General features: G+C 44.4%; 1 protein-coding gene across 1 annotated transcript in view; it reads left to right on the forward strand.

Moving 5' to 3' along the window:
- The window catches only part of MBD5 (methyl-CpG binding domain protein 5), a 129,007-nt gene that overhangs the window by 84,808 nt on the left and 22,089 nt on the right, over window positions 1-22,110 (forward strand). The window contains exons 5-8 of the mRNA XM_058809810.1: window positions 5,726-6,411; window positions 10,965-11,067; window positions 11,448-11,628; window positions 13,785-15,872. Coding sequence (XP_058665793.1) covers window positions 6,299-6,411; window positions 10,965-11,067; window positions 11,448-11,628; window positions 13,785-15,872 — 2,485 coding nt within the window. The 5' untranslated portion in view covers window positions 5,726-6,298. The remainder of the gene's footprint in view (window positions 1-5,725; window positions 6,412-10,964; window positions 11,068-11,447; window positions 11,629-13,784; window positions 15,873-22,110) is intronic.

Raw genomic sequence — 22,110 nt, forward strand, 5'->3', positions numbered from 1 at the left:
GAGCAGTGTTTGGTGTTTTTTCTAAACGTCTGCAAAGATTTATATCCAAAATGTGGCCATTCCATAGGTGGGGACTGGGATTTGTGCCTCAGAGAGCCAGGCTGGGATTGTGGAGCCCCTTTGTGATCCATGGAGTTGTTGGGCACTTCAAATTCATGTCAGAAAAAAGGATTGGAGCACCAAAAGTATTTGGAGGACAAGGAAGAGATTTAGATGATATTTGAATAGGAAAAAATGTGTTTCTCAGAGGGTTGGAGCAACCTGGGATAGCTGAAGGTGTCCCTGGAGATGGCACAAAATGGGCTTTAAGGTCTTTCCAACCCAAACCATTCCATGATTTGCAATATCAACCTGTCAAAATTTGTCTTAATTGGCTCAACATCCACTTACTAATAAAATAAATATTATTAATATCATAAGTAACAGATTGGAATGCAGACAATTAATATCTAATTTAAATTTCTTCTTACATCCTATCGAGTTTTTCTGTTTTTCCCACTTGACTCAGAAATTGTTAAAGTAAATATTAGCAGCTGAGTGTGCAAAGAGGCTGCCTGAAATCCAACATTTCAGGAAAAGGGAGAGAGTCCCATTAAAAATTGAAACCACACTTGCAGCAGATGAAAATGAAGGAGAAGTTTTCCGTGTGGGGAAGGGGATGAGGGGGCTAAAGGGGGAAGGAATTCCGTGCAGTTTTGCATAGTTGTGCAGTGAAATCTTTTGAAGGATATCCTAATGGAACTGGACTGCAAAACAAATCTGAACATGATGTGCTGGCACGGGGCAGAAAGCAGTCACTGCCTCGGATGTGGGAAGCTGTGGTGAGATAACAGGGCTTGTCTGGAGCTGCCAGGAGATCACTGAGGAGAGGGATTTATTCCGTGATGGAATAAATGGAAATCAGCCCTTTGGATTCCTTCCAGTGTCCAGGGTCCTTTGGGCTTGGTCCAAAACCCAACTCCTTTGCATCCCAGTCCAAAATACTTCAGAGAGTGCTGGGGAAGGGGTAAGGGGCAAGTGGTCCATCAGGGGGTGAGGGGGCTCTGCAGTCACAGAATCCCAGATCCCTGAGGCTGGAAAAACCCTCCAGGACCATGGAAACCCAGCTGTGCCCATCCCAACCTTGTCCCCAGCCCAGAGCACTCAGTGCCACCTCCAGAATTCCTGGGACACCTCCAGGGATGGGCACTGCAAACCTCCCTGAGCACCCTTGCCAGGAAGAATTTCCCCCCCAAAATGCAAAAATGGGGCTCCTTTTAGGACTCCTTTTCTGTTGTCGGTGTGAGGGATTTGGAGCTGTGTGGGAACACAAAATATTCCCTGCCAGAAGGGGCTGGGGCAGGGACACCTGTGCTGGGGTTGGATTGATGGATATTCCCTCTGGGAAAAGCCTTGGGCATTCTGGTGCTCAGGATCCCAGAAATGAGGTTGGAAAACAGCTCCAACATCCCAAAGTCCCAGCTGTGCCCATCCCCACCTTGTCCTGAGTGCCACCTCCAGAATTCCTGGGACACCTCCAGGGATGGGCCCTGCAAACCTCCCTGGGCAGCTCCTGCCAAGGCCTGAGCACCCTTGCCAGGAAGAATTTCCCCCCCAAAATGCAAAAATGGGGCTCCTTTTAGGACTCCTTTTCTGTTGTCAATGTGAGGGTTTTGGGGCTGTGGGGGAACACAAAATATTCCCTGCCAGAAGGGGCTGGGGCAGGGACACCTCTGCTGCTGGGGTTGGATTGATGGATATTCCCTCTGGGAAAAGCCTTGGGGATTCTGGTGCTCAGGATCCCAGAAATGAGGCTGGAAAACAGCTCCAAGGTCCCAAAGTCCCAGCTGTGCCCATGCCCACCCTGTCCCCAGCCCTGAGTGCCACCTCCAGAATTGCTGGGACACCCCCAGGGATGGGCACTGCAAACCTCCCTGGGCAGCTCCAGTCCCTGAGCCCCCTTTCCATGGGGAAATTCCTGCTGTGCCCCCCTGAGCTGCCCTGGGCCAGCCTGAGGCTGTTCCTTCTTGTCGTGTTGTTGTAAATCTCTGCTCCAGTAGAGCTTGGAGTTGTGTGGTGTTATTAAATTAATTAAATAACACCCAGGGACTTCCCATGTGTGGCTTATGATGGAATTTCAGCATGGAAATTCTGGCCTGCTTTTGATGAAACCTCATCTGCTCCCTCCTTAATCAGGATAAAACCTCTCAAACCCCCAAATTTCTGAACTGAAAACCTGAGTGAGCCCTGAACTGTTGCCAAGAGCTCTCCAAATCCTATTGCTGTGTGGCAGCCTGAGGGATTACAGGGTGGATTGTGGCATGACAAGGTGTCCGTGGGACATCCTGGGTGACCTTGGTGGGGCAGGAGCTCACCAGCCCCTGTCCCTTCCCCACCCTGGGCTGGCCGAGGATTGCAGCCCTTGGGATGCTTGGGAACGTGGATCAGATCCTGCAGAGCAGGGCCAGCCCACTCCAGCAGCCTCCAGCCTGCAGGAAGGCTGAAATCACACTCATTGAGGTTGGGAGAAGCCTCCACGGATGGGAATAAATCACACAGACCCCATTTTCTGCATGGTGGAAAAGCCCATTCTTTATTCACACAACTGCTTTTCATACAGTTCTGCTGACCTCATGTGTGGCTCCAATTGGTCAGGAGCTTCATTGCCAATTACTTTATTGGTAATTTACAAGTTATTATTCTGTACTGATTGGTCACTCAAACTCCTGATGCAGGAGAAGTTGGTGGTGAGAGATAGTTTTCATTTTTCTGTCTAAGGTGTGTAGGCAGCTTATACAGGTGTAAGTTGATTTTAACCCAGGAGTAAGCAAAACCAGTTTATACACAGGTGTAAGGTGTTTTTCACCCAGCAATAATCAAAACCAGTTGAAATACAGGTGTAAGGTGTTTTTCACCCAGCAATCTGTAAAACCAGTTTATACACAGGTGTAAGGTGTTTTTCACCCAGCAATAATCAAAACCAGTTGAAATACAGGTGTAAGTTGTTTTTCACCCAGCAATAACCAAAGATAGTTGATATACAGGTGTAAGTTGATTTTCATCTAGGAATAAGCAAAACTAGTTTATACACAGGTGTAAGTTATTCTCACCCAGCAATAAACAAAACCACTTTATACAGGTGTAAGTTGTTTTTTAATCAGGAATAAGCAAAAACAGTTTATAAAGGTGTAAGTTGTTTTTGACCCAGGAATAGGCAAAACTAGTTGATATCCTGGTGTAAGTTGTTTCTCACCCAGCAATAAGCAAAACCAGTTTTATAAAGGTGTAAGTTGATTTTAACCCAGCAATAAGCAAAACCACTTTATATAGGTGTAAATTGTTTTTCACTCAGGAATAAGCAAAAACAGTTTGTAAAGGTGTAAGTTGATTTTAACCCAGGAATAAACAAAACCAGTTTATATAAGGTTTTTCACCTGGCAATAATCAAAACCCCTTTATACAGGTGTAAGTTGTTTTTCACCTGGCAATAATCAAAACCCCTTTATACAGGTGTAAGTTGTTTTTCACCTGGCAATAATCAAAACCCCTTTATACAGGTGTAAGTTGTTTTTCACCCAAAAATAAGCAAAAACAGTTTATAAAGGTGTAAGTTGTTTTTGACCCAGGAATAGGCAAAACCAGTTGATATACAGGTATAAGTTGTTTTTCACTCAGGAATAAGCAAAAACAGTTTATAAAGGTGTAAGATGTTTATGACCCAGGAATAGGCAAAACCAGTTTATATACAGGTGTAAGTTGTTTTTCACCCAGCAATAATCAAAACCAGTTTATACACAGGTGTAAGTTGTTTTTCACCCAGCAATAATCAAAGCCACTTTATACAGGTGTAAGTTGTTTTTCACCCAGCAATAATCAAAACCAGTTTATATACAGGTGTAAGTTGTTTTTCACCCAGCAATAATCAAAACCAGTTTATACACAGGTGTAAGTTGTTTTTCACCCAGCAATAATCAAAACCAGTTTATACACAGGTGTAAGTTGTTTTTCACCCAGCAATAATCAAAACCAGTTTATACACAGGTGTAAGTTGTTTTTCACCCAGCAATAATCAAAGCCACTTTATACAGGTGTAAGTTGTTTTTCACCCAGCAATAATCAAAACCAGTTTATACACAGGTGTAAGTTGTTTTTCACCCAGCAATAATCAAAACCAGTTTATATACAGGTGTAAGTTGTTTTTCACCCAGCAATAATTAAAACCAGTTTATATACAGGTGTAAGTTGATTTTCAGCCAGCAATAATCAAAGCCACTTTATACAGGTGTAAGTTGTTTTTCACCCAGCAATAATCAAAGCCACTTTATACAGGTGTAAGTTGTTTTCACCCAGCCATAGATTGTTGTGTTAAGGACCTGCTCACACCAGGATTGCTTTCACCTGGGAACCTGCAGAGTGCCAGCTTGCCCTGGAAGCAATGACAGGCCAGCTCCTGATATAACAGAGCAGGTTTGATTTTATAAAGTTTTTCTTTATGGTTTTTCAACCTTCCTGCACCATCCAAGATTCCAGCCTTTGGCCAATTTAGATTCCAGCCCTTGAGTGAAGGGGGTCTGGCCAACCAGCTCCTTTTATCCACAGCCTGCTTGGAAATACCCTGGTGAGGTTTTTTTTTGTTTTTGGAGCATTTGGAACTTTACATTTCTAAGCAGCACTTCTAAAGGGAATGTTCTGCATGAGGGTACTTAAGGGAATATTTTCCAGGACTATATTTATGCCTCTGTAGTCTTCCTTTAGTGGTCTTGAAGGAAGGAGCTGTTATTACTGTTAAATATAGATGTAATGTGGTGTTATTGCAGAAATGTCTTTATGTTCCATTTCTGGCTTTAAAAAAAAACCCTTTTCTAATTAAAATCAGTCAGGTCTATGACATTTATTATGTTTTAACATGTTGGCATAATGTTAGTGTTGGGAATAAGGCAGGATTGACACCTGATTCCAAATAAACTCTCCTAATGAGGTTGCTACGGCAGTCATGCATGCCATCCTATATTTGGATTTAGGATTGTTGCCTTTTTCTGGTGTATTTACTATTTAAATCCCATATTCCACATTTGTCTCACCTTAATAAAATGTCCAGTCTCAAGTGTAAAGTCTCACCTGGTCAGCTTGAAAAAACTATTTTGGGGGGAATGACTCAGCTTCTGTCACGAGAGGAAATCTCTGAGGGGAATTATTCCTGAGGATATTCAGATTGTTTCAAAGGTATTCAGAGATCAGTCACTGCTGCTGGCTTTTCCCTTTTTATTACCCAGTTTTTTGGTGGGATGAATATTTTAATTCAGTCGAAATGCAGGAGGTTTGCATTTTTATGGATATTACCAAAGCCTGGAAGCAGCTTCCCTCATATGAAATTCATTCAGTTTTCTAAACAATTTTTAAAGGGCATTAATTTAGTCATCTGTGATGGTTGTGAACAGAAGCATATGTGAAAATATTCAGTGAAAAGATGCATCCCTTAATTCACCCAAACTCCACATCAACTATTTAACAGCACTTGCACTCTTGTAGCTTTTAAGATGTAGCTCAATTACATCCACGTATAAATAGAAAATGCTGGCAGGATTCTGTTTGCTCTGAGCCTTGTTTTGATGGTTCCATTGACATTTAAAACTTTGATTTGGAGCTCTGGAAATGGCTGCAGCTGTAAACATCTCCCTGAGGTGCTGCACTGGGCTGCAAGGCTGGAGAGGAGAGCTCACGTGTTTCCCACATCTTTGTCTTTCAGGCTGTTTGATTGGAGCCAAGGAGTCAGCAAAGAACCTCAAGAAGACAACTTGGATCATGACCAGAAGATAAAAAAGAAAACAAAAAGAATGTGGCATATAAAGGGTGTAATACCTGGAGGTATTGGATCTGACTCATATTTATAAAAATGAGACGAGCTTTCACAAAACACAAGTTATCTTAGACAGTCATCAAGCTTGGAGCCATCATGCTGTTGAACTAGAAATTCTCCTTTTCCCCATTCTCCTTTCTGACAGGTAACAAAGGATTGGTGAATTATGATTTTCCCAAGTTGGAAGCACTAATTTTTATCTATATAGTTCATCCTTATGAATATATAAGGAGTTAAACATTGCATATTTAATGTGGATTATAATGGGAAAGTGACTCATTAACCAAAATGGCCACTTTTAAGGACTTGGTTTCAAACTGAGCTGGAGCCTCCCGATGCACTTTGTAGGATTTGGGGGAAGCTGTGCTGCAGGGCCTGCTTTGGGAGGCCAGGATGACATGTAGTAAAAGGATATCACCTTCCTGTTGATATCTCTGAAGACTCATAACCAGAAACAGGAAAATGAATGGTGGGAAGGAGTGTGACGGAGGGGACACGGATGGAGGGCCACCAGCAGTGCAAGTTCCCGTTGGTTGGCAGCGGAGGGTGGACCAAAGTGGAGTTCTCTACATCAGGTAAGGCCACCCCAGGGGCTGGGCTGGGCTTTGGTGCTCTTTGGCCAGGACGTGCAGGGAGTTCTGTCTCAGCTCCTTCCTTCTGCTCTAAAACGTCCAGGAGTCGTTCCTCAAGCACAAGATGGTCTGGGGTGATGTAGGTGGGATTTTGGGAAGGAATTCCTGCCTGGAAGGGTGGGCAGGGGCTGGGATGGGACTCCCAGAGCAGCTGGGGTTGCCCCTGGATCCCTGGCAGTGTCCCAGGCCAGGCTGGATGGGCTTGGAGCAACCTGGGATGGTGGGAGGTGTCCCTGGGCTGGGGTTGGAGCTGGATGAGCTTTAGATCCCTTTAGCCCAAACCATTCCATGATTTTGTGATTCTTTTCCAAGTAAATTATGGCTGGGATGGAATTCCCAGAGCAGCTGTGGCTGTCACTGGATCCCTGAACCTGCCCAAGGCCAGGTTGGACACTGGGACTTGGAGCAACCTGGGATGGTGGGAGATGTTCCTGGGCAGGGATTGGAACTGGATGAGCTTTAGATCCCTTCCAACCCAAACCATTCCATGATTTTGTGATTCTTTTCCAAGTAAACTTGATTCATGTGACCATCAATAGCTCTAAACTCATTTTTATGCCCATGAAGGTTCTGTGTTCACTATCACTGACATTCTCCAGCTTTTATGGATCCCTCACATTTCTCACGTGGGAAAAAACCCAAGAACATAAACCCAAATCCAAACTTTTAGTTACTTTATTTGTTTATTTTCTTAGTTTATTGGATTTTATTTTTTTTTTTGCTTTGCCCTGGAATGGTCACAAAGAAATGCATTGAGATTGCTATGAAATAAATGTGTTCAGACAAAGAGAGCCTAAATTAAATGTTATTGGAAAAAAGATCAAAGTTAGCTTTATAAAATGTGGGGGCATTGAGTTTGCATCACACAAATTTGTGATTATCACTCAGTTATTTGTTTAAATTTCTTCCACTGTTCTGTGATTAAAATAACCACTTCTCCCAACATTTTGTGTATTACCAATACAAAAGTCTTTAATGAGCCAGAGCACACTCCAGTTTTACACTGAGCTACCATGAAGGCTCAGATGCACTGCAGGATTTCTTGGTTGTGTTTTCCTTGAGCAGAATAACCCCAGCCCATGGCAGAGAAACCAGCCTGCCCTTGTATTTCTCATTGCAGCTCCCATTCCCTGCACCTCTGCCTCACTTGCAGGTCAATGGGAAAGGAAAAGTTGTGGATTAGGGGTTTTTTCCCCAATAATCTCTGTATCCAGACATCAGGAAAATAATACTTTGATATTTTTGTGTACCTGATGACCCCACTCAGCTTTTAAACTTAATTTCCCCCAGCCCTAACAAGTTTCACACAACAGCTTTGGAGAAGCTCATGTTATTCCTACCCTCTTCCCAAGTTTTCCAATGGATTTTTTTTATTCTTTGAATTCCATGGTTTTGTGACAGTTTCTTACAATTTTCTGAAAAGTGAGTTTTCTGATAGTTTTTGTACCTGATGACCTCAGTCAGCTTTTGAATTTGATTTTCCACAACCCTAAAAAGTTTTACACAACAGCTTTGGAGAAGTAAATGTTATTCCTGCCATTTTCCAATGTATTTTTTTAGTCTTTGAATTTCATGACTCTGTGAAATTTATTTTATAATATTATTTTATAATTTTTTTCCTTACAATTTTCTGAATAGTGAGTTTTCTGGTAGTTTATTTACCTGGTGACCCCACTCAGCTTTTGAACTTGATTTTCCACAACCCTAAAAAGTTCCACACAACAGCATTAATGAAGCTCTTTACTGCCCTCTTCCCAAGTTTTTCAGTGTATTTTTTTATTCTTTGGTGATTTTTCTGGTACTTTTATTTACCTGATAATCCCACTCAGCTTTTGAACTTCATTTCCACAGCCCTAACAAGTTTTGCACAACATGAGCTTTGGGGAAGCTCATGTTATTCCTGCCCTCTTCCCAAGTTTTCCAATGTATTTTTTTATTCCTTGGTGAATTTTCTGGTACTTTTATTTACCTGATGATTTTTCCAATGTATTTTTTTATTCCTTGGTGAATTTTCTGGAGCTTTTATGTACCTGATGATCCCACTCAGGTTTTAAACTTCATTTCCACAGCCCTAAAAAGTTTTACACAACAGCTTTGGGGAAGCTCATGTTATTCCTACCCTCCTCCCAAGTTTTCCAATGAATTTTTTAATTCCTTGGTGAATTTTCTGATACTTTTATTTACCTGATTATCATGCTCAGCTTTTAAACTTGATTTCCCCCAGCCTAAAAACTTCCACACAACAGCATTACTGAAGCTCTTTACTGCCCTCTTCCCAAGTTTTCCAATGCATTTTTCTATTCCTTGGTGAATTTTCTGGTCACTTTCTCAGAGTTTCTGATGAATAAAAGTGTTTTGCACTCCTGTGTGTGCCCGGGCCAGAGCAGGAGGTGTTGCTTGGGAAGGTGGGAGTGCAATAATCCAATCTCTGCCTGCCATGGAGCATCCCCAGGGCTCTGAGGGCAGCTGAATCCCCCAGGATTGAGTTTCCACAAGCTCCTCTCTGCCCTGCCAGCGTGCACAGCCTTCCTGGAGGCAAGGAAAGGTCAAACAATATTGACTCCACAGCTATCCCAGGGAAAAATTAGTGGATATATTAAGATCTGACATGATTCAAGTGGAATAGATGATCCCAGCTGAATAAAGACTCTGTGTTTGTGCCTCCTTGGAAAGCACAGATGCTTTCCTGTCAGCTGTCAGCAGTTGCTTTGGATTAAATCAAGATTAAACCCATTCATTAACTGGTTTTCATTACCTGCTAGAAGCACTGAGTTGACTCTCAGGGTTTTTCTTAGCAAAACAGAGCTGCTAAGTGGGGCCTAAATCATCCCTGCAAGTGTGCAGGGCCAGGCTGATGGGGAGCCTGGGATGGTGGGAGGTGATTCCAGGGCTGGAATCAGCTGAGCTTCAGCTCCTTCCCGAGCCAAAGAGTCTGCAATTCCATGATTTTGTGGCAATTTCCTACAAAAGAAGCTTTGGGTTATCCTTTGTGTTACAGAAGTGTCAATAACTCTGTGCACACACAAGAGAATTTGCGGTTACAGCTGAGCCCAGGATCAAGGTAGAAATGGGAAAAAAATGGCCCTTTTTAAAATTTGTGTTTTGTGGATAAATAGCCCTGCCTGTGTGTGCAGTAGGAATGCTGGATCCCCGAGATTCAGTGATTGACCTTCCTTCCCACTCCCTGGCTGGCAGCACACTCCTTTTCACTGCAGCATCTCCTGGAGCGTGTGTGCCCAGGCAAACAGCACACCAGGATTATTTAAAATCACTTTTTTTCCAAAAATACCCCAGGAAAAGGAGCCTTTTTTAGCCAAGGCAAATAAAACAGCATCCTCAGTGCAGAGCATATTCCCAGAAATGGCTTTCAACAGGAGGTTTTGAGGATCACAGGAAGTGTCTGGAGGGATTTTGGGTGTGGATGGGATGGTGCAGAGCAAATGTCAATGTGGGATTCTCCCTTGGGAAGCTGTTCCATCCTCCAGGGTGGAGTTTGGGCTCAGCATGGTCAGGACAGGTGGGAACATGCAAAGGGATCAGCCAGGATCCTGCTGTAATGAAAATGAAGCAAAGAGCAGTTTCCCCCTGCTCCCCAAGGATTTCAGGCAGGGAGGGTTTGACTCCTGACCAGTCACCAGACCTGGACCTTTATTTTTAGATTGCTCTTTCATCTTCCTCACCCTCCAAGCTGTCACTGCTACACAGATTCAACCTGAGCACTTCTCCCAGAAATAACTATTTCAGGGCATGCCTGGCAAAGAAATGACTTATTTAAACTGTCAGCAGGACTTGAAATGTCACTTGCAGATGTTGCTTTAGATGTGACTCGTGCAGGATGAGGTGTTTATGGCTTGGATTCTAAGCACCAGAGTTCCTCACAGCTTGGAATTTTGAGTCAGGAGTGTTTTTGTGATCCAAACTATTCCACTTGAGCTGTTTTTGTTTGAATTAGGGCTATTTACAGCTGCCATTAATAACCAGTGTTTTATTCAGGATAAACAGTTCGGCTGTCCCAGCAGCAAAGAGCAATCTGCAAGTTACAGGCTGGGGACACGAGAAGGTTTTTTTTATATTATGAATTAGTGATTTTGCCATAACAGAGTTCCCAGTGCCCTATTTTGGGAAGTGGAGATAATGATTTTCTGGTGGGAGTTGGAGAAATCCAAGTGCAGTTTGTCAGGAGCTGGCTGGCCTGGCTCCTTGGTGTAATATTTCTTACTTTCAGTGAGAAGGTCAAAATTTTAGCTGAATGAAACCAAACATTGTGCATCAAAGGGACCCAGCTGCAACAGTTTTGTTTCCTTTAAAATATGTTTGGGGGTTTTGTTTTTGTTTTGTTTTGTTTTTTTGTAATTATTATCTCAATTCTTGAATAAAAGCAAGAAGTGCTATGAGAAAAAAAAATCTGAAAGGTGATTTTACCCACTGTCCTTGTGAGCAGATACAAGTCCTGACCTATCCAAGAGCTTGTATTCATCATTTCTGTTCCTTTGCAGTCCCAGTGGGTCTTTATTATCCTGCTTGGAGCAGGTGAAGACTTACTTGCTGACTGATGGAACGTGCAAGTGTGGCCTAGAATGTCCTCTTGTTCTTCCCAAGGTAAAGCTCAGCATCATTTTGGATCTAGCTGCAATAATATTTATCAGCTGCCCATGCTGGTGACTCAAACTCTGTTCAGATCATCTCTAAAATAAGTGGTGTCCACTCAAAGTTAGACTTTAAAATATAAAATTCAGCTCCCCTCTGCCTTAGCCCCTCTTGCAGAGGATCTGACTCAGTTATTATAAATATATTCATTTTTTATTTGTTGTTTCCAAACGTCCTGTCGGGGAATCCCTTGGGCAGTATGGGAGCAGTAAGGAACAGAGGAGAATTCCTCTATACTCCATATAAAATTCTTAAATTATGTGAATTCATGTGAATTTGGTGACTTTGCTGCCTGTAGTCATTCTTTTAAACACTGGAATTTTCTCTGCCAGGTCTTTAATTTTGATCCTGGAGCTGCTGTGAAGCAGAGAACTGCTGAAGATGTTAAAGCGGACGAAGATGTCACCAAACTATGCATTCACAAAAGGAAAATTATTGCTGTGGCTACACTTCACAAAAGCATGGAAGCACCACATCCTTCACTGGTTCTAACTAGTCCTGGTGGTGGAACAAGTGAGTAAAATGAAATCATGCAGAATCATGGAATAATCTGATTTGTATTCACAGAATTACTGTGCAAAACCACCCCCAAAGTCTGACCACAAGTGCAAAAATAAGCAGATTGAAGGAATAAATAAAGGGAGTAGGCAGAGATGGAGGGAGATAGAAAATGAGTCTGAAAGCAGGTCAGCCCAGACTAAGAGCATGATTTTCTTGGAAAAGATATCAGATTTTTCTAGACAAAGAAAATACATTAGCTCTCATCTTTTGGAACTGTAGTAATATGTCTGATATTCTGTCACATGGGAAATTAGAGGAGCAGAATAAAGTGATTATGAAGGGATTAGGATGTGGCTAAGGACTTGGCTAAATGGGAAATTGTATTGTAAAGGAGAATAGACAGCAAGAGGAGATCTCCACTGTCATTTCCCAAGGATTATTTTTGGCCACCAACCTGGATTAGCATTTTAATTATCCCCATCAATAAAAAAAGTGAGGAAATTTGTTGGTGGCTGAAGTTGATAGGTACTCTCCAAACAAAAGTGTAAAACCAAGGGGGTTCCCTGAGGCCTGGAGTGAAAGCAAAGTTAGCACTGAAACAGCTCCAAACCCAGAAATTCACCCAAAATTGGGGACTTTGTCAGGATCACAGGAACAGGTTCTGAAGAGAATGACAAATCCCAGTGGGCAGCACAAAGGAGGGAAGGGGCTGAGTTTATAATTTTGTACTCTGGGGTTGCAGCTCCTGGGAAAAGGCCTGAGCTCCCTGCACCCCTCATTGCTGTGAGAGCACCTGGCCAGCTGCTTTTCCTCCTTCCAAGGGGAAAAATACAAGAAAACCAAGAAATAATAAATTTTAGAGAAGTGCCAGTGCTAACAGATCCATGCTGTTCATAGTACTGATGTGCCCCTGCCTTTTCACGTTGAAATTTAGGATTTAAAACTTTTCTTGAAAATTTTTTCAGTGTAATTTTGGTTTTAAGTGTCAGTGGAATTTCCCAAGTTTCTATACATTTCCTTGCTTAATTTTTTCAATGAGTAGTACTTAAATTAAATTCCTGTTTTCAAAAAATCAGCAAAATGGAGGTAATTTATATATTTCTGTGCTCTTACTTTCTCTGTCAATCAGAATTTTGTGCATAAGCTAAGAAGAAAATTCCCCAATAAAACTCCCTGTAAGCAAAACTTTTTCACATTTATAAGTGACCATTTGCTTATTTCCAGCACTCAAGGTGAGGCCTCTCATAATTACTGTATTTTGCAGTTCAGCCTTTAGTTTTATCCCCTAAATGAGACTTTGGTTGTATTTTGGGACAGGGGAAATGTTTGTTTCTCTCACATTGGAGCAAATAGGATGAAGGCAGAATTGTCAGTGCTGTCTGACCAGGCTGAAGGCAAGATGAGTAGAGGAATTCCAAGGCACCTCTGAGTTCATTTGAACGCAGAATTTTAAACTCCCAATTCCAGTTGAGTTTTGCACATCCAGAGGCTGCCTGCCAAGCACTGCAAGCTGAATTGCAAATTCCCAGAGCTGCAAAACTGGCAGAAAGTCCCCCAGACTTGGAGCTGCTTGTGCTTGGAAGTAAAATATTGGTGAAAAATCTCTTTAAATAAAGATGGAAAGTGGCCTTGTGTTTGTTGGAAGGTGTAGCCTCAGAAGTGGGATTTACAGGGAATTTTTCCATCATGTGCAAATATCCCCAAGGCTTCTATCCTGAAAAGAAGCAGAAGCATTCAGGATGCCTCATCAGGGGCAGCATTTGGGACAGGACCTTTTCTGTGGGAATTGAGTCTCAATCCTGGACAGGCTTTGTTCCTCCTGTCCTCAATAGATGGTGCCAGAGGCTCCTTTTCCCTGCCACAGCCATCCCTCTCCTCCTGCCAGAGGGGGGATGCTGGAGATTCAGGAGGCTTGCTTGGAAAAGGCAAAAGGCAAGGAAAAAGGTTCCAAATGGTCCGTGTTTCTGTGGGATATGGAATTACAGCTGTGGAGTTGGGGACAGGCACCACTCCAGCTTGGAGATTGAGGGTTTATTTCTGCTGAGCAAAAGTTTAGCCAAAGGCTCCCTGAGCTTTTTGGGAATGTTTTCACCCTCAGCAGCTTTGCCCTGAAACATGGCACACTGGATTTGCAACCAGTAGTAACTGTTGTGTGTTTCCCACGCCAGGTGCAACGCCAGTAGTTCCCACCCGAGCAGCAACTCCAAGGTCAATGAGGAATAAATCGCATGAAGGAATTACAAATTCTGTGATGCCAGAATGTAAGACTCCTTTCAAGTTGATGATGGGGGCATCTAATGCCATGGGTAGGCTTTATGTGCAAGAAATGGCTGGAAGCCAGCAAGCAGAGCTCCATCCTGCCTATCCCAGGCAGAGATTGGGGAGCAATGAACTGGGGCAGAAGTCTCCGTACCGCGGCAGCCACGGGGGGATGCCCAGCCCGGCGTCCTCGGGGTCGCAGATCTACGGGGACGGCTCCATCTCGCCCAGGACCGACCCTCTCGGGAGCCCCGACGTCTTCACGAGGAACAATCCCAGTTTTCACGGAGCGCCCAACTCCAGTCCCATCCATATGACCAGGACGCCGCTGTCCCCGCCGTCAGTCATGCTCCACGGCTCTCCCATACAGTCATCCTGTGCAATGGCTGGAAGGACTAATATACCTCTTTCCCCCACCTTGACCACCAAGAGCCCAGTCATGAAAAAACCCCTGTGTAACTTTTCGGCCGGTATGGAAATACCACGAGCAATGTTCCACCATAAACCCCCCCAAGGCCCACCCCCGCCTCCTCCACCGCCTTCTTGTGCTCTTCAGAAAAAGCCATTAACATCCGAGAAGGATCCGCTTGGCATTCTGGACCCCATTCCCAGCAAGCCGCCGAACCAGAACCCCGTGATCATGAACCCCACCACGTTCCACTCGAGTGTCCACTCTCAGGTACCCGTGATGAATGTAAGCATGCCCCCCGCCGTGGTGCCCCTGCCCAGCAACCTGCCCCTGCCCACCGTCAAACCCGCCCACATCAACCATGGCGCTCACGTCCAAAGGGTTCAGCACTCGGCGTCGACGTCGCTGTCCCCCTCGCCGGTGACGTCCCCCGTTCACGCCATGGCGCCCGGCATGGCGAGGATCGAGGCTTCTCCCCAAAGATCGCGTTCTTCTTCCACCTCGTCCGATCACGGAAACTTCCTGCTGCCTCCCGTGGGGTCGTCCTGTAGCGGTATCAAAGTCCCTCCCAGGTCCCCGAGGTCAACCATAGGGTCGCCGAGGCCATCCATGCCATCCAGCCCTTCCACCAAGCACGACGGACTCAGTCAGTACAAGGACATCCCCAACCCGTTAATTGCTGGAATGAGTAACGTGTTAAATCCTCCCAACAATGCCGTTTTTCCCGCTGCGTCGGCCGGAAGCGGTTCCTTGAAGAGTCAGCCTGGTTTGCTGGGAATGCCTTTAAATCAGATCTTGAACCAGCACAACGCTGCCTCTTTTCCAGCAAGCAGTTTACTCTCAGCAGCAGCCAAAGCACAGCTAGCAAATCAAAATAAACTTGCTGGTAACAACAATAACAGCAGTAGCAATTCTGGACCTGTTGCCAGCGGCGGCAGCACCGAAGGACACAGCACTTTAAATCCCATGTTCCCTCCTGCTGCCAACGTGCTCCTCCCCACCACGGAAGGGCAGAGCGGCCGGGCAGCACTGAGAGATAAATTGATGTCTCAGCAAAAGGATCCTCTGAGGAAAAGGAAGCAGCCCACCACCACGGTGCTGAGCTTGCTGAGACAGTCTCAGCTGGACAGCTCTGGCCTTCCCAAAGCCAGCTCCGATTTGATCAGAAAGCCAAGTCAAAGCTCCTTCCCCATCAGCTCCATGTCGCAGCTCCTGCAGTCCATGAGTTGTCAGAGCTCCCACGGGAGCAGCAATAGTTCCTCGGGCTGCGGGGGCTCCGGCGGCGCCCTGCCCTGCCCCGGTGCCCAGCTGCACCTGGCGGAGCCCGCGCTGCCCCCGGGGCTGCCCTGCCCCAACCCCAACCCCAGCCCCAGCTTCGGGCCCGGCGCCGGGGCTGCCCCCTCCAACCACCTGGCGGGGCTCCTCAACCAGATGCAGGCCGGGGGCTGCGGGATGCTCCCCCAGGCGGGAATGGCCTTGGGGAACTCCCTGCACCCCAGCCCGGCCCAGGCCAGGCTCCAGGCACCCTCCACGCCAGGCATCCCCAACAGCATCGGGAGCAGCTGCAATCAGAGCAGCCCTGAAGCAGGTACGTGGCTGTGCCAGGGGATTGTCACGGGTTTCCGTCCTTGGGAATCTCTGGTGGCTGGTTTTGGATGTTTGTCTGGGTTTGGAAAGGCAGGTGTGTGCTAAGGAAGGCAGAGCCTGCCCTGAAATGGGAAATGTAAACCGTCTCCCTCTGAATTATTATAATTTCTGAGATTAAAAGGCTATGATATGGGAATATGAATAACAGTTCTTTACTAGGAAAATTAAAAATACAAATGCAATAGTACAAACAAAAAAACCAAACCACTGCCAGAGTCACGACGTGCCCTGCCCCCCTGTGTGTCAGGGTGGTGTCCCAGCCCCACCCCATGGGGGCTCAGCCCTCCTGCAGTGCCAGCTGTGGCTCTGCTGCAGCAGGGATCCTGCACAAGGGGGGAGTTTTCCTCTGCAGCTCCAGGACTGCTGGTGATGGACCTGGGCTCCTCTGGGAATGCAGGGCAGCACAAAGCTGCTCCTCTGGGAGTGCAGGGAGCACAAAGCTGCTCCTCTGGGAGTGCAGGGCAGCACAAAGCTGCTCCTCTGGGAGTGCAGGGCAGCACAAAGCTGCTCCTCTGGCAATGCAGGGAGCACAAAGCTGCTCCTCTGGGAGTGCAGGGGGCACAAAGCTGCTCCTCTGGGAGTGCAGGGCAGCACAAAGCTGCTCCTCTGGGAGTGCAGGGAGCACAAAGCTGCTCCTCTGGGAGTGCAGGGGGCACAAAGCTGCTCCTCTGGGAGTGCAGGGCAGCACAAAGCTGCTCCTCTGGGAGTGCAGGGCAGCACAAAGCTGCTCCTCTGGGAGTGCAGGGCAGCACAAAGCTGCTCCTCTGGGAGTGCAGGGAGCACAAAGCTGCTCCTCTGGGAGTGCAGGGAGCACAAAGCTGCTCCTCTGGGAGTGCAGGGAGCACAAAGCTGCTCCTCTGGGAGTGCAGGGCAGCACAAAGCTGCTCCTCTGGGAGTGCAGGGAGCACAAAGCTGCTCCTCTGGGAGTGCAGGGCAGCACAAAGCTGCTCCTCTGGCAATGCAGGGGGCAGAGGCTGCTGTGCTGTCCCAAACCTCAGATTGTATCCAGGCAGGAATGCTTGGCTCCTCCCCTGGGCACAGCATCTCCCCATGGGATGATGGAATTGGATCAGCCATGCAGGGACACTCACTGGCCATGGACAGAAGATAATTAATAGTTAGTGGCCCATGAACAGCAGAGATCTCCTGAGGGAGGATTGGCTGTGGAAGAGATAAAGAAAAACTGCCCCATGAACACCAATGGTAAACTAAATTATGTCTCCCTTTTTCTGGACAAAACCATTCTGGCTTGCTTCCTTGCTTCTGCTAACTTCCACACACTCTCCATGAATGAAATCCATTCACTTCTGGACATTCCCACACCTCTTTTTGTCACTTCTCCAAAGAAATTGGAGGATTTTTGCAGCCTGGCAGTGCATGCCCAGGTGATCCATGAGCTCTTTCCTGCTGGAATTAAAGAGGTGGTGTCAGAGATTGGAGCAGATCCTGGGAGCACCAAAACTCACAAAATCACCCTTTTCAGGGCCAGCAGGAGGGAATGCCAAGCCTGTGTTTGCTTTTATTGAGGTAATTTTACTAAGGTGGTAATTAAATGCTTGAATAAACTGTTGGAGGTGTGTAGGGAGGAATTTCCTGGTTTGTTCATCAGGGAAGATTTGGAGAGGAAATGGGTTTTTTGCTGTTAGCATCTCTGGGGGGTTTGGAGAGAAGAAGGAATCCGCTCAAAAATGTGAATTTTATTGAATGTTACTGGTTGAACAAAGTATTAAAAGATGGTAGTGGTGTAAATTTCTGAAGTGGAATGAAAACCCAGGTCTCACCAAAGTGTTCAAGTGGCCTCTCATTAAGCCAAGCAAGAACCTGCTCTGCATTCCTCAGCTTCCTCCTTTAAAATGGAATGGAATTCTAGAAAAGCTGAATTATAGTCAAATTATGTTCTACTGTTGCTCCGGTCGTGGTTCCTGATGACTTTTAAGGGTTTCTCCCCATCCCTGGGATAAAAAAGTTTCATTTTTCCTTGCCTGGAGTGGTCACAACAAGCAGCTCTCAGTCCTTTGTGGCTCTTTTCCCTTGTCACGCTGGCACAGGGACATTTCCTGCTGCAGCTTCTGGGACTTTGCTCTGCACAAAGCTCTGGGGTGGCCCTGGAATTCCCTTCCCTGTCCCACTGAGCACAGCACACGGCCCTGGGGCAGGATCCCCTGGGCTCCCACCCTGCCTGGGCTCTCTGTGGGATCTCAGCACCTCAGGACGGAGGTGCAGAGAGGCCGAGAGCACCCTCGGGGGGCTCGGGAGTCCTGGAATGTTGCCAGAAGTGTCTGGTGGCTGCACTTTGATCCTGCACAGGAGACGACACCTGTATGAGGACTGGGAGGAATTCACTGGGTGAATGGTGAAGGGATAGGTTAATTAGAGTGTGAAACACAGGGTTTAGGATTTCTGTACAGGGGGGTCTAAAGAAGTAAGATGGAGGAATTGGGGCGTGTCCTGTCCTTCTTCTTCTTCTTCTTGGCCTCCATCTTCTGTGGTGATGGTGGCACTTTGGGATTGGTTATTACTAAAAGTGCACCGGTTAATAAGGGTAGAAGGTATTGGGGAAAAATGATAAATATTGTACACATAACTTCGGGTATAAAGATAAGTGACCGCCCAGGGGCTTGCGGAGTGTGCTCATGGCTGACTTGCTGTGCAGACCTCTGTCGGGCTGAAAGAAAATCTTTTAGATAAACAATTAATAAACACCGAGACCGAGACAAGATCAGAAGTCTCTCCTCGTCCTTTGAAGCGCCGGGCTCTTCAAGGCCATCCCTGAGAATTCCAGAACACCTAAACAGCCTAAACAGCTCACAGAAAACTTACAAGCCTAAACAGCCGAGAAACCGAGCAAGTGGCATCCCTGAGCTATCTCCGGTCATAAATCAGCGCCGGGAGAAACAATGAAAACTTACAGCTCTCCACCACTCCCAAAGGGGCTTCCCTGGTGCTCCTGTGTCCATCACAGCCTGTGCTTGTACCTCCACCCGGCTCCAGGCTGAATTGCCCCCAGAAATACAAATAGAACAGAACAAAAGGGTCAAAGCCTGGAGGAAGGTTCCAGCATCATCCCTGTAGGAGCAGGAATTGGGGCATCACCCCCCTGGGCACTCCTCCTGCCATTCCCCCTCTCTGGGCTCAGCTCAGGATTGGAGCCACAGAATTCCAAAGCCTCAATGACACTTTTTTCCTTATCTAAAAGATAAAAGATAATTCCATGTAGGCAAAGGCTGGAAAATTGGGAGGTTTCCATTCTCTGCTGCTGAAGTTGTTCCTTTAGTTTGGTGCTTGCAGGACACACAGCCTGCATTGAATTATTGAATATCTGTGGGGGAAATGGTAAAGGTAAAAAGGCTGAGATACATTCCTTACACTTTGTTACATCAGTCTCATTACATAGTTAAAACAATTAAAAAATAACAACCCAAGATTTCTTTGTCACAAAACACTTTAAAAACTTTCTAACCAATAGCATATTTTTAAAACTTAGATAACTATTTTAGCCAATATTATTTTTATGTTTATATAATAGTCTATATTAATATATACTTATATAGTAATATTGTATAATTATTATTATATATTATTCTAGCCAGTCACTAAGAACACACATAACTTATTTCAAACAATACTGACTTACATACTTTCTGTTAACGATATACAATGCTCCATTATTAAACTTAAAACCTTCTACTATCTTACTAAACATATTTTATTAGAGTCTTAAAATCTATATTAACCACACCTAAAACTATTATTTCATGTCCTTACTTACTGTACTATTGTAACTTTTCTATTTGAAACTTTACAACTACAACTAACTAGGAATTCTTTGTAAAACCTACTTTCACAGCTTTGTAAAAATCTTTTTACCTTTACTATTTTCCCCCAAATATCTATTGTAAAACCTGGAGAATGTGTTCTTTTTTAAGGAGGTTGTGTTATTTTTGTGTTATTTATATATTTATAAATGTATGAAACTGTGCAGTTTTTAAATCCCATGTTCACTGAGCCTCTTGCTGAGCCCTCCCAGCAGCACAGGGCTCAGGGCTGAGCTTTAATCCAAGAGGGGAATTCTCTTGGATCTCCAGGAGAATGGGAATGTTCTTTCTTCATGTGAAATGTTGAGTGGTTTGTGGTATAATTATAATTTTTTGGAATAAAAGTGAGTTTCCAGCCTGCATCCAGCTCTGTAAGAAAACTGGAAGAGGAATATTGGGATTTCTGCTGTCAGTTTTGGGGCTGGAGCTGCTGAAAGCCCCTGTACACTGAATTTCCAGGAGCAGTTCAGCAGAGGAGGATGTCTAAAGGAACCTCTCATGTTCATATTTCAGTTTGTGGCTTGGTTTTTTCCCTTTGTTTTGAGGTATTTCAATTGCTAAATCTCTTTTCTGTGTCTGTGCCAGCAGTTCAGAACAGCTCCTCCTCAGAAATAGCTCCTGAGAGAAAAAACCCTGTGAATCCCCACAATTAGCTAATTATTGCCCAAGCTTTTAATTATATTTAACCACATGGACCAAGTTCTAGTATTCCAGCTCTTGTTTTCTTCTTCCTCAGATAATATCTTTAATTCCCAGGTAATTTTCAGGGTGTGTGGTGGATTTTGCTCTTTTTGTAGGATGGAGCTGCATCACTGGGTGAGGGATTTGATTGTAGGGTTTTATTTATTTACCTTTTTCTTGTGGTTCATGGGGTAGGAAATGTGTGTTTGGGTGTTGAACATTCAACATCCAAATCCTGCTAAGAAAGCAACCATAAATATCCATAAAAATCCATATCCATAAATATCCATGTCCATAAATAATGGGATGGATGGAAATGAGTGAAAAGATTTGGGAATAAAAGCTCTGGGCTGCTGAGAAGGGAAATTAAGGGAACCTCAATAACCACAGCAATTAAAGATACCAGTGGTGTCAAATATTAATATTATTAAATAGGAGAAAGTCTGGGTCTAGAAGTTAAGTGACAAAGTTGATACATTTGTCAAAAAAAGGGCTCTAATTCCTTCCCTGAAATGGGAATTCTTCCTGGTGAAATGCACAAAATAAAAATAATAAAAATATAATTATAAAAATAATAAAATATAATTGAACAGGGAGGAGCCCAAGACCAATCACTGAGCGTGAGGAGAGGAATTTGTTTTAATAAAGACAGGAAAATTAGGAATGGATCATGGTGCTGGAAAAGAAAGCCCCAAACGAAGGGGTTGGGGTCCTCTGATTTAATCACCTCAGAGCAAACTGTTGGAAACACAAATCAAACCAAACAAACCTGGATTTGCTCCCCAAAATTACTTTCTATAACCTAGAATTACCAAATCAGAAGAACTTTTGGACACCAGGGTCAGAAAGGTATCTGACAACTTTTTGGGACTTGTTGTGTCTGAGAAAAAATTTCTTATTAAACTGGAATCACCCTGAGACAGGATGGCAAGAATCTTCTCTTCTAATTATAAAGCAAATTTAAATATCCCATTATTTGAGGTTTATAGAAATATCCAGGTGCTCTTTGCTCTGCTTGGGAAAGATTATAAGGATACACTTACTAAATTTATTACTTAAATTTAAAAATTAACCTTAATTTAAATTAGACCTAAAGTTGCTTCTTTTTCCCACTCTTATTTTTAAATAATAACTTATTTACCCTTGTTATTATTTTGGGGAGAGAAAAGTGATTTTTTTTCTCTTCAGGTAAGAATTGTGAAGAATAAAGAAAATGTTCAGTGCTTGTTTGGGGTTTTCTAGTGTTGCTTTACCTCTTAAAATTTGAATTTGCCTACTATTTACAGTCTTTCAGCTACCTGGTTGGTGTTTTAACTGCCATGCAATTTTCTAGGATTTTATATTGATAAAAGTCAGGGAGTGTGTAAAAAATAAAATCAAATTAATGTAGAAAGATGAGTCTTATCAAAGATATTATTGCAGAGAAAACCTGAATTAATTCTGTGGGATTTCCCACACATATTTGGCTGGAAATGGAACCAGTGGGCAGCTCCAGCTTCTGCTGGAGGGAGGAGTGGGGATTATTGGAGGAAATAATGCTTTTTATTGAATTTTTAACTTCCCAAATTCACAGTGGAGTGTTTTCCTTCATTTGCAATGCATCTGCCACAGCTGTGAGTGGGAAAATCCTGAATTCCTGCACTCATGTGCTGTTTTCTTGACTCCTTTCTACTCCAACACTGC

This window comes from Ammospiza caudacuta, chromosome 8 (genome assembly GCF_027887145.1).
Source record: "Ammospiza caudacuta isolate bAmmCau1 chromosome 8, bAmmCau1.pri, whole genome shotgun sequence".
Taxonomy (NCBI): Eukaryota; Metazoa; Chordata; class Aves; order Passeriformes; family Passerellidae; genus Ammospiza; species Ammospiza caudacuta.